Source organism: Euphorbia lathyris, chromosome 2 (assembly GCF_963576675.1).
Source record: "Euphorbia lathyris chromosome 2, ddEupLath1.1, whole genome shotgun sequence".
Classification (NCBI taxonomy): Eukaryota; Viridiplantae; Streptophyta; class Magnoliopsida; order Malpighiales; family Euphorbiaceae; genus Euphorbia; species Euphorbia lathyris.
Genome location: NC_088911.1, coordinates 99,855,714 through 99,868,648, shown reverse-complemented (window position 1 = coordinate 99,868,648; position 12,935 = coordinate 99,855,714). Strand labels below are relative to the sequence as shown.

Sequence of the window (12,935 nt, the reverse complement as noted above, 5' to 3'; positions counted from 1 at the left end):
AGGCAAGGGAGTGGATTGCAAAGAGTAGTAAGGGATTGAAGCAAGCACAGATTTAGCAAGAGTGAGACACCCCGCAAAGGAAAGGGATTTAGCCTTCTAGCCCGAGAGCTTCTGGTTGAGCCTATCAAGAATAAAGTGGTAGGTTTCTTTGTTGATTCTGGCGTGTAAGAGAGGCATACCCAAGTAACGGCCAAGGTTATCCATCATTCTGAAACCAAGGATACGGGCCATTAGGATTTTCTGAGTGTTTTCCAAGTTGGGAGAAAAGAAGATATTTGACTTCTCCTTGCTGATCTTGTGTCTAGAGGCACTGTAGAAATCCTCAAGAATTTTTTGAATCACCTGAGCTTGAGCCATCAGTATGAGCGAATAAGAGAGCAGATCATCTGCGAAGAAAAGGTGGCTTAAGCCAAGTCCGTTTCTGCCAAATGAGAGGGGGTGCCACACCTTAATGGACGTTGCCTATGGGATAACTTTTCCATACAAAGGACAAAAATATAGAGGGACATGGGGTCGCCTTGGCGAACCCCCCTAGATGGAGTAAAGCTCTCCGAGATGGTTCCGTTCCACTGAATTTGGAAAGTAACAGAGGTAATACATTTCATAATGAGTTTGATTAGGTTTGAAGGCAGACTCACTTCCTCTAGAGTCTCCCGGATAAACTGCCAATTGAGCTTATCATAGGTTTTCTCAAGGTCAACCTTGAGAGCCATCTAACCTTTTTTTCCCTTTTTTGAATCTCATAGAATGAATTGCTTCTTGCGCAATTATAATGTTGTCGTTAATATTCCTGCCAGAAACAAAGCTTGTTTATTGAAGAAGAATGAGTTTAGGCATAATTTTTTTCAATTTGTTAGATATAACTTTAGTTATGATCTTGTATGCTACGGTAGTTAATCTTAGGGAAATATCTTTTATGTGTTAATTAATTACTATCCTGAAATTTGACAATTTACTTTTACTTTTTTCTTTTAAGCAATATTACTTTTACTTGAAGACTTTAAATGCCAGCATATATTGGAAAAAAAAAGGTTTTAACAAATACGAACTAATAACAATATATACTAATCAGCAAGGTTGTAAGATCTAGCCGGTTCAACCCATTTGAACTGGATTCGGTAGACAAATTGGTCTGGAGATACTGAAAAATTAACACTACTGAAATCTGTTTAAAACCTGATGAACCGTTAATTCGGAAAACCGGTCACGGGTTAGCTTTTACAGGTCAAAATGGTGTTTTTTTTTTTTTTGAAGAAAACCTAAAATCAAGTTTAATTTATACTATTAATTGTCAATAACTTATTAATTAATTAATTACTAAATACGTTTTATGAAAAATTGAGAATTTATGCGCTGGAATAATTTAATAACTGTTCTTAATTATTCTTTCAACTTTTCCATATTGATACAGATATACTACGACTCTTTACTTTCTAATTTTTAATTCTATATTTATAATTCTATTTCGTATATCCTATTTGCAATCTACCCAAGTGTATTTTAAGATTAGTTTTATAGTTTTTATTTATAAATTATTCTCTTCATCTCTTTGTGGCTTTCAAGTTTAATGTCAAGTCTGAATAGAATATGCTAATCAATCAAAAATTTGAGAGGAAAATTGTAATTTCTAGATATTAAAGAACATTATATTATTATTAGTATACATTTTTATTGATATTATTAATATTTTTCTATGTTAAGAGGTTAAATAAAACTAAAAATATTAGTTTTCACGCGAGATTTTGAACTCTGGTTCAATCATTGTTCAACCTTAAACCCCAAACCTTTTGTCCTTACCTCTTTTCTGACCGGTCCGATTTTAACAACCATGCTAATTAAAATAATATCTTAAGATGAATTTAAATATTTTTTTATTTCAATAATAAAATATTTCAAGAGTTGAGTAAAACAAAATGTCTTTTATCCACGCTAAGGGTTTTGTTTTCTTCCGAGGGATAAGTCTTATTTGCCTTCTGTGGCTATAGTTCCATTGAAAACTATCCTAGAGGAGGTTTTTGAGCAATTATCTTTTAACGTTGAGGAGGATGAGGAGATTTTGCTAGAACGAGATGTGGAAGGAAGTGAAACTATTTTGACTCAGTTTTGTCTGGTTAGACAGTTCATTACTAATCAGACAATAAAATTCTCGGTCATGAAATATTGAATGGCGAGGCTGTTGAGGCATGGAAAAAGGATAACTGTTCGTGAGCTCGGTGGTGGTATATTCTTATTCCAATTTTATACCATACTCAAGATTTGAGACGTGTTCTGGATAGAAGACCTTAGACATTCGATTACATTTCCTTATCTTACATCATATCCAAAAAGGTGATGTTACAACCAGCGTCTCTTTTACATCTATCTATTTAGGTGCAAATGCACGATGTTCCTGTCAGTTACATGTTTATGGCAGTGGGAAAATAACTTGGTCAATTCATTGGACTTTTTATGGAATATGATGCAAAGAATAACATTAGAGGTTGGAAAAGCTACATGATGATTAAGGTGTAGATTGATGTTCGTTTGCCTCTTAATTGTTGGAAAAAGATTAAATTACAATCTAGAGTATAGGGGATTATCCAGTTAAGTATTAAATTTTCGATAAATAGTCTCATTTACTACATTTGTGAGTTGTTGGGTCACAATGATTCTCAATGTCCTCAATGTTTCAACATGCGTGTAGGAGAAATGAAAAAAATGAAATGTGGAGGTGGATTTGGGTTGCTGGCCGAAGGCAAGTGGCTAGTGGTAGGAAACGGTGACCGAAAGAAGATATGGTAATTGGCATTAATCAAGGAATGAAACCGAAAATCTTGTCCGACAAGGAAATAGATTCCATGGATCCGGACTCTTCCGTGATTAGTGGGATTAAAGGCAATCTTAACAATTTCCCTTAATAATGTTATTTACATGATAATTGTGAAAGTCATTTCTTCCCTCTATTATTTATGATGAGTATCCAACTTTTGTGCTTATTACTGATAATATGACTTGGGATTTTTGCCCGTAGATTAAGACCCTTCCACGGCAAGGTGTGCCCCAGAGAGACCCTACCATGGCAGGGTATGACGAGAATATGGATTTTGTGCCTTTCTTTTACCTTCTTGGTATTTCTAATCGACTTTTGTATGTAGTCAAACTTATTTCAACAATGTCAAAGGAAAAGAATGCTCCAAAATGTCCAAGTTTTTTCTTTTGTAAATATCAATTTAGTTTCATTTTGGCAATTTTCTTATTTTATATTTTCTTTATTTGCTTTTGATATGTTATAAACTAACGTATTACCATAAAATTATAAAAATATAATACTTTATTATCTTTTATCCACATAACTTTTGGTAACTTTTATTTTTAAAAAAAAAATTGTTCCAATGTTATACAACTCCAAAAAATTACTATAGTCCCACAAATTACTATTTTATTATTTAAAAATTGTATGTTTTATTAAGAAAAAAAAGATAGTAATGGCGACAAAAAGTGTTAAAATTGCCATAAAAATATCATTCACCTTAACAATCACTCATCTAAACACTCCTCATTAAAAATGCACTTAAAATCTCATCTCCATGTATGGGAGCAATTTCATCCCCATTTCTATTCGCGGCTACATAAGAAGTCCCATTCCCATTATGATTTCTTTTTTCTAAGATAACACACTATAATAAAATCATCCACAAATAATGCAAATTTAGAATATTGTTGACAAACTTGATTTGAACTCTATCAATACTGTAATAGAACCAAAAATCCAATGAATTGGTGACAAGTTTTCTCCCCACCTCAACTTTATAATATTAGGTTTTGAGGGGCAAAAGCAATAGATATATAGGTAGTGTCCACCCATTGACAATCCTACTCATCTCCACTAATGAATTTGCTTTTTATTGAGCAAATTAATTAGGCATGTAGAAATCACCATTTTCATTTCTTATGAGCTTGGGTTTCACATAATTTAATAAAAAATCTTCTAACTAATTTTAAGTGAAATTGCACGAAAAAGTTATGTACTTTTCTAAGAAGAAAAAAATAATAAAAAAGACTTAATAATAAATTAAGAAAAGAGTTTGAATTTCAATTTATGAATGATACCCAAAGTAGTTAGGATGGCTTTCCTAATGCACCATCCAATCCAACATAAAAGAAAGCTGCTTATTGATATACAACTACTGCTCAACTTTACCATGAAAAAGAAAAAAGTAGACCTAAGAATTGATTACATATTTCAATGCCTCACGAAACTTCAAATGGATATGAAGCATACCTATACATACGATTGCAATCATAAACTCATTTTCAAGCTGTTCCTAACATATTCAACGGATTGGTAGATACCTTCAAAATCGTCTCCCATTAACTGCCGAATTCTGTAAAAAAAGTTAGTCGTAGGGATTTCTGAAGTTCTTCAAGAGCTCGGGAATGTCATAACCAAGCATGTCATCAACAGCTTGTATCATTTTAGACTTGAGTTTTTCAAACTTGTCAATGTTATAACCACTCAAAACCTCTCGGAATTGATCCACATTTGGGAAATCACCTGGCGGCAAATGATACTCCCTTTGGACCTGCATATATTCAATTGCATATCATACAACAATTCTAACACGCATATGCTATACAGGAAGAAGAGAGAAATTTAAACCTTTCCGAATTCAGTTTCCAAATTATCCAGAAGTCGTTGTTGAGCCTTCGATTTGCCCATCATTGCTGGCATCTCCTTTTTTAGATGGCTTATAATGTAAGCATGTATCTTGGCAGCCCTCGCTCGTTTCACAAATTCGTTTATCTGTCAGAAATTTATTACATTAAATTTATTACTCCAAGGTGGATCTTCATTATATATCTGGCTGAGTCTAAATTTCAATTTCAACTGAGGATGATTTTGGGGGCAGTGGACAATTCAAGCTTTACTCTATGTTTCTTTTCAGCACGTTGTGGATCCGTCATAAATGGATTACATGCTATTTCATAAATCCTACCAGGCTAACTTATAAACATATATGAAAAATAACAACCTCCAACCCAAATAGAAACAATATACTCACTCGACGATCACAAGCCTTCTTCGGTATATCTTTTAGATCAGATAGAAGGTCTTCCTGTTCTCTCTCGAAAAGCTCCTTCCCAAGTGGACCAATTGCATTTTCATTTACAGGTTTGTCATTGAATGATCTGCCAATCGATTTCTGATGTTAATTTTCAATCAATAAGCATGCAAAATAAATAAGAGTAATATCTGTTCCATGTGATGGATATATAAACAAACGAAAACGATCTTGGAGGCATTTCAGTAAAACCAGAAGCAACTAATCCAAGGAATGCTTTGAAAAGAAAAATAAACCCTAACCTAACAAAATCAGTTAGCAACTAAAAACAGTCCAACCAAAAAAAAAAATTATATATGGTTAATACGCTTATGAGGTTTGTCTTGTAATCATTCTACAGTTCTATAGGAAAAAAAAAAAATCTTGTTATCAAGCTTACCCAATATAGACACGCACAACTTCAGGAGTATTTAGAACTTTCCCAAGTGACCACATTAATGCTCCATAAACCCTCATTAGCTGCACAACAGGAGGGAAAAACCAAGTCAGGCAACGCATAATGGATACAAGAGAAGCCACCAATGCAATCATAATATCCATGATAACTTCATGAAATATATACAAGAAAACATATCAAATTAAGTTCTTACTTGTTGAGTATCAACTTGGTCTGCCTTGTTGAGGACCACACGAATCTTATCATCATGACCACGTAGAGATGAAATCACACGCTTGAACTCATCACTCACATCAAGTTTGTGAGGATCAAACAGAAGCAGAATGAGATCACACTTTGCAGCAAACCACGAAGTGACACCAGTAAAATCATATGCTCGCTGAGTTCGTTGTTTTTCTCCAGATAAAACACCAGGGGTGTCCACAAATGTAATATGCTCCAGCAACTTCAGTACAAAAAACACACACACACATATATATATATATGAGTTTAAAATGCTTGAGACTTAAATATGAAGCATATCACATGGATTAAGATTCATGAACTCACAGAATGAGGCATTTGAGAGCATTCAAATTTTGATAAAAATGCCGATCCAAAAGTTGTGAGTCCATTAAATGGCATATCTGCTTGAACTGCTATCGTATTGCCTGGAATACTCCTTTCATCAGCACCCGACTAAACAAAGCATGAAACATGTAAGCGTTTTGCTAAAATAAAACAAAATTTCATCATGAGATACAAAGTAGATTATTAAAAAATGAACTATAATCTGCATAATTGTTCTGGCTAAATATACATCAGGGCCAACTAGATATGAAGTAGGCTTGATTTTTCTTTAAAAAGTAGCATTTATCCTCAATGAAAAAACGCTTAAGTGAAAAAGATGACGAAGTAGAGAAGGGAAAGTAATAGCGTTAATCCTTCTCCCTAATCTTTTTCAATCATTCACAAACTCCAACTCTGATACTCTCACAGGCCATTATTGACACTTGATTCATGTTCAAGCAAGTCTTCTCTATGTTTGCACCTTTCATTTATTACAAATTCCAAAGTCCCAAAATAAGCTAGAGTCCTCCAATATGGCATTATTATTGGGTATATAACTGAGGGATCTTTGGGATTTCAATAAAGAAATCAATAAACCAAAGTTTTTCGCTCAGCATCAGCATTGCCAGTATAATGATACTGAATAATATGAAAAAAGTAGCAAGACAAATTCCACTCAAAGAAGAAACAAGCTCATGTTGAAACATAAAAAGAATCAGCACATATACCAACACTGAAATTGAATTAAACCTGCTCCAAGAACTGGGCAAATTAAAAGTCAAATAAGCCAATAAATCAAATGGAAAATGATCATGGGCAAAAAATAGTTTCCACTAACATTCTCCTCAAGAAATCCTTATCTTTTTTCCTAAAATCTGAAGTGGTGGTATTATCTTGAGCAAAAATAAACTTCCTATGTCATAAGATCTTCAGTAGAAGAGGACAGAAATAACCTTAAACTTGTGAATTTATTTCATTCTCTAATGTATAATAAGTTGGATAAATAGTCAAGTACAACTACCCTCTTCTCAAATTCAATTACTATTTCACAAGGTAAATTATATTTGACAAGCCTCTAAGAGAATCAAGAAACTTGACCCTCATTGTTTCTCCCTTTTGCCTTCTCAAACAATAAATGATTTTCCGGTGTTCTAGATATAGGAGTCATGAGGAAGGCTAGAAGGTACAAAAAAGACAAGCAAATGGAGTAAGAGAAAGAATAACTTTCCAACTTCCATCACATTACTGATACCAACCCACTGAGAGGAGATGAAAAATAGATTTGGCAAAAACAGGAACTTATGTTTTCAATGAATTTAATTAACAATCTCAAACCTCAGAGAAAAATAACCACTAGCGGACCAGTGCAAGCACAAATTGATGGCACAAATAATGGCAGCCTAAAGTATATAGATTTTGGAAGTACCATAACAACAACAAATCTGTCAGTTGTTGGCTCAGGTCCAATATGAGCTCCTGTAACAAAACCAGAAAGAAAATGTAATGGACAATAGATAATGCCCTTATGGCAAGTTAATACTACTTTATTTTTAGGGAGTGCCTGTGTTGGGAGTTAAATAGGGCAAATGCAAGGGGAGAGAAGATTTGCTGAAGAGAGAGGGAAGAGCTTACCTGGATAACCACATTTCAGTAAATGCTTGATAAATGTGGTTTTTCCAGTGGAATATTGACCCAAAAGCATCACCATTGGTTTAGCATCAAAATCACTGTTTGTCTACAGGAACAAGTTCACAAAAATCTGTCAGCTCATATTAGACCATGTTCTAAAATTCACACACGCTAAGAATGAAATTAAATCAAGAACAAGTTGCATTTATTATCCGAGTAAGATCATCATAAGCTGAAACTATTGCTCACCAACAAAGGAGATACAAAATCATTAAAGCGATATGCTACTTCCAATGGCTTCAGCTTCTGAATGTACAATCTCTTCAGTCCATCAATGATAGAAGTAACAGATGATAGTGATACCTAATAGCATAATGTCAAGCGTGAGTTCATAGAAAGGTAAAAGGTTCATAAGTGAGAAATCAATAACAAAAACACATGCCACTTAATTCAGAAGGAAGAAAACGTTGCAACAATAGGATTGTGTATGTATCAGAAACATAGGATTATGACAACATAGGAAATTCTTATGGTGGTAAATATTTCTTTGCTTTAAATTAGAAGCAAAAAATATCTGCAAATATCCAAAGTGCTAATGTTCTAAGACATCCCAAATGCAAAAAGCTACCCAATTCGTGGGGGTTATGGAGGATCATCAAGAATAGTGAAAGACTATTAATTTGAAATTGGAAGTAAACTATTCTACAGGACCAGTCCAGCTTTACAGACAAATCTCAAAAACTCCAACACGTTGCCACTCACATGACCCAGATAGAGTCATAAGACCTCCTCAATCATGTCATACCTTGCCTCATAGTCTGTGTTTTCCTACATGGATAATCACCCTATTAATCAACTTTCTTTGTCCCATTAAATTCAAACTCACACTTCGACTACAACATCTATAGGATTTATTAGTTCTCTTCTTCCACTTTTCCATAAGCCACATGCCAAAACACGTTTGGGCACTGCCTTTGGAAAGAGTGACCACTACAAAAGGCGTCCTTATATTTGCTAACCGGAAAATAGACTAAATGAAATTGAAGATGCCGTTCTAAAACTAGATTGAAATTTCTCTAATCATGGTCCTAAATGATCCTTGTACAACTTTTCTAACTTGAAACATATAACATTAAAAACAAACCAAAAATCAACTGGACAAACCTCTCTTGGATGTGAACATTCACATATATCATATGACGAGTAGTACAGGTCATTATATTCTTGTTTATAACTAGAGCGCACATGTAAAACAACACCAATACATCCAAGACATGCATTTTGGGAAGAACAATTACTTGAATTTAGCACTAATAACCATCTGCAACACAAACCTTTTTTGATGATTTAGAAGAAAACCAGTTAGCTGAGGGTGATGATTCCGCAGGAATGCTACCTACAAAATTAATAATCATTGAACACCACTATATAACATAAATTACCAATGAGAAAACAAGCTTACCATTTCCATCAGGGTCACTTGATGTAGAAGACCGCTTCTTCTTCTGCCACAAATTAAATTTAAATATGATCAACATGAACATGCACACAAGGAAAAAACACTAAAAAGTTTAATTCAACAAAAATTAGCAGCACACTTACAGAAAGCATCTTATCCAGACCTTCCATAGCTGGAAGTTTCAAATTTACAATGTCTACTGCAAATGTTACCATACAACTGTATTGATTTAGTATTTTAATCCAACAGAACATATAATCTTCAATGCTATGCAAACTATAGGATAAATAAAACAAACAATGTAAAGATGTAAGCATGAAGAGCCTACCATCGCTCTGTAAGATATCGTGCGTTAGCTCGTGTCCCGCTTGTGCCAAAGCAACTAGCTACACTTCGAAAGTACAAAAGATTAGCAAATAACAATCAATTCAAAACAATACCCCCAAAAAAAATCAGTAACTGAAACCTGCATAGAAGTGATGAATTCGTTGAAGCCAAGATAACCCTGCCTCTTAGAATCAGCAATTGCCCACACCTTTGAACAGATGGCAAAAAAACTAACTATTTAGCTAAAAAACAAATAAACAACCCTAAAATGGAAAAGAACAAAAACTGAATACAGAATCAAAAAGGAAGAAATGATGCATAACCTGCTTGAGATCCTGCCGAGATAAATTGGACATGGAAAAGAATTTTATAGCATCATTGCCAGTAATTCGGCCATCACCATCTACGAAAACACCAAACACATCACCACAGCTGAGTAATTATTGACAAGTTAAAAATAGAAAATGGAGCTTTTCATAAAAGAGAGCAAAATGCACCTGCATCAGCAAGACTAAACCAGTCCAGGTAGATCTTCTGATTCTCCTTAGAGGAAGAACCAAATGGTCCCGAGGATATTTCCATTGTCCGCAAGGAAGGGTGGAATCGAAAATTTCTGTTTGGTAAATCAGAAAATCAAAATTCAAAAAGTTTGAATGAGATAGAAAGTTGGGAGAATAACACTTTCTTCCGCTTTCTCTTCCTTTTTATTGGGTTTCTGGTTTTCAGGAGGAAGAGAAGAGCGTCCTTACGGCCGACGAAAAGAGCCTCGTACCATGCGCAAGAAACGCTGTCGTTTCAATTGTTGATTGGGCGCGTGATTGGTCATCGAATATTTAACGGTATCTTGAAAACGCAATTATGTCTTGCTGTCATTTTCCTTTCCTTTCAAAGTGAGCATTTTGTATGTAAAAAGAAATTAAATTCTTATTTTGCGCTTCATGAAATTTTTGTACTGAATGTTTGAATTAAAAATTATTCTTTTAAGAGAAACTGTAGGCAAAAATAAACTTACAAGTTACAATGTGTTTGTTTTATTTTTGTGAGCTGTTTTTAAATTTTTATTCCAAACAGTGAAAAAATATGGTTCGATTAAGTTTATAAATAAAATAAATTGACGTTAGTTTTTCTTTAAAGGAAACAATAAGTTTGTCCAGTAGTGTTCATATGAATCCTGATGACCAAATGAATTGTGGTCATTCACCGTTAGATCTAGGCTAATTAAATATAAGTTTTATTATGTTTTGAATCTCCATCCCATGTTTTTGATCAATTTAGATCTAACGGTCAATGACCACAATTCATTTGGTCATTAAAATCCATGTGAACACAACTGTAAGTTTGTCATGAAATTCTTTTTATATTTATTTGATTTTTACAATTATTTTTTTATTTCCATAAAATACGATTTTTAATCTTATTTTGATCTCTATATAAATATTATTAAATGGGTAAAAAACCATTTTCACTTAATAAATTATTTTATTTTTTTGGTAGAAACAGGAAAAGAAAATGAAAAAACCGAGAAACAAAACCTAGCCTAGGATTAGCCTAGGGAAGCTAACCTCTACCCCATCTTCAAAGAGAAGAGAAGAAAGAAAAACAAGAGGATAAGAAAAGGTTGTGACGCCCAACATCCCCTCATGACCAGCAGCCGCCAAGCGATCCGCAACCCGGTTCTGCTCTCTGAAGATATGGCTGAACTTTATGAAATCAAAGGAAGAGCAGAACCTTCTAATACCTTTGATAAGATTTCTGCTATTTAAACAAATAGCATTATTATCGAAAATCATTTTGATGGCCTCTAGGTTGTTTGACTCTACAGTCAACTTCTTCAAACCCAGACTCTTGGCAAGCTTAAGGCCAGAGAAAATCCCTCAAAGCTCAGCTGAGAAGGACAAACCCAAACCCAGATTCTGGGTAAACCCAGACAGCCAGGCGCCCCCATCATCTCTAAGAACACCTCCTGCAACAATCTTACCATTTTTAAGGCATGAACCATCCGTGTTTAATTTCACAACCCCTTCTCTAGGCCTGCTCCAACCAAGGAGGTGGACATCCTTCTTCTGGGTTGACCTAGCAAGAGAGTCACCCTTGAAGCTATCAGTAATATTTAGTAATTTCTCCGAGAAGAACTCAACTAAATTGGGAAAAGACACAGTTTTCTTCCCAAAAATCTCCTCGTTCCTCCACTTCCAAATCTGGTGACAGATAATAGCAAAGAAAATATCACCATGCTCAAGGTTAGCCAATAACTTCCCACTAACTCCATCAGAAAACCAGTCAAGCTCAGAGTGAGCCAGGAAAGTAGAAAGAAGGTGGTGGGGAAGAACTTTCCTCCACACCTCTTTACTCCTAGAACAGCCCCTAAGAGCATGGTACAAAGTTTCAACATGGCCTCTGCATCTGCTACAAGCACCTGAATCCACCAGATGCCGCCTATTTCTATCCGAATTAGTAAGCAGCCTGTCCTTAACACCAAGCCACAGAAAGCTCCTAATGCGGTAAGGGATTTTTAAGGCCCAAATGATTTTCCAAATTTCAGAGTGAGGACCCATCCTACTTTGGTTGAAAGCTTCAAAGGCAGATTTGCAGGTATAAGCCACATTATTAGTCAAAGCCCAACAATGACTATCCCTATCTTCCTCCTTGTTACTTATCTTCACCCCTCTAATTCTAAGGAGCGTATCCAGACTAAAATAAGTGTCAAATTTAGACCAAATCCAGTCCCCCTCTAAATCAACCACATCGGCGATCCTCCAATTGCGGATATTACTAGGCGTAGGGGAGCTACACACTTCTAATAAAGATTTGTCTCCAATCCAGATATCATTCCAGAAGCTGATGGACTTACCATTCTCCACCTCCCAGCCTATCCCAGAGCAGAACTCTGCAAACACAGTACTAAGCCCTTTCCAGAGAAAAGAACAATTGGCAACTCTCTCCTTGGGGCCCCTAAAAATCTTATCTTTTCGATACTTCCCACAAAGAAGACGAACCCAAAGAGAAGAAGGACATTGCCACATTCTCCACGGAAGCTTCATTAATAAGACTTTGTTATTGTCTTTGGCTTGTCTTATCCCTAGGCCTCCCATTATTTTCGGTTGGCAAACCTCATTCCAAGGGACAAGGTGGATCTTTTTTCCCTCTTCAGAGTCCCCCCAAAGGAAACGCCGGTTGATTTTATCAAGATCATTAAGAACAGGCTCAGGCAGTCTACAAGCTTGAATAATATGATTAGGAGCCGCGCAATTGACGGACTGAATTAAAGTAAGACGGCCCGCTAGGGAAAGAGTTTTAGCTTTTCAAGTGGCACACTTTCCATTAGTCTTGTCCAGAGTCTCTTTAAAAGAGGCTTTGGAAACTCTGTCACTATGGAGGGGGACCCCCAGATACTTACCCAACGAATTAGTCAAAGGAATCCCAGATAAGTCGCTAAGCCTTTTGCAGACATCTTTATTCATGTTCTTAGAGC

At 35.2% G+C, this 12,935-nt stretch overlaps 1 protein-coding gene across 1 annotated transcript; it reads right to left on the bottom strand.

Moving 5' to 3' along the window:
- Positions 1 to 4,027: 4,027 nt before the first annotated feature.
- Positions 4,028 to 10,230, bottom strand: LOC136219125 (EH domain-containing protein 1). Its single transcript, XM_066006379.1, has 16 exons — positions 9,961 to 10,230; positions 9,787 to 9,866; positions 9,603 to 9,671; positions 9,465 to 9,522; positions 9,280 to 9,335; positions 9,140 to 9,182; positions 9,012 to 9,073; positions 7,927 to 8,040; positions 7,681 to 7,783; positions 7,475 to 7,524; positions 6,049 to 6,177; positions 5,693 to 5,944; positions 5,482 to 5,561; positions 5,043 to 5,169; positions 4,640 to 4,783; positions 4,028 to 4,562 (listed from the first exon to the last, which is right to left on the bottom strand). Exons 1-16 carry the CDS (start codon positions 10,043 to 10,045, stop codon positions 4,377 to 4,379), a joined length of 1,638 nt encoding a protein of 545 aa, XP_065862451.1. The 5' UTR covers positions 10,046 to 10,230; the 3' UTR covers positions 4,028 to 4,376.
- Between the last annotated feature and the right edge of the window lie 2,705 nt (positions 10,231 to 12,935).

Coding starts and splice junctions, on each gene's coding strand:
- LOC136219125 (XM_066006379.1), bottom strand. CDS start 10,045: ATGGAAATATCCTCGGGACCATTTGGTTCTTCCTCTAAGGAGAATCAG. Junction 7,525..7,680: donor ACTGAAATGTGGTTATCCAG/GTAAGCTCTTCC, acceptor GTTTTGTTACAG/GAGCTCATATTGGACCTGAG. Junction 5,170..5,481: donor GTTGTGCGTGTCTATATTGG/GTAAGCTTGATA, acceptor ATCGATTGGCAG/ATCATTCAATGACAAACCTG.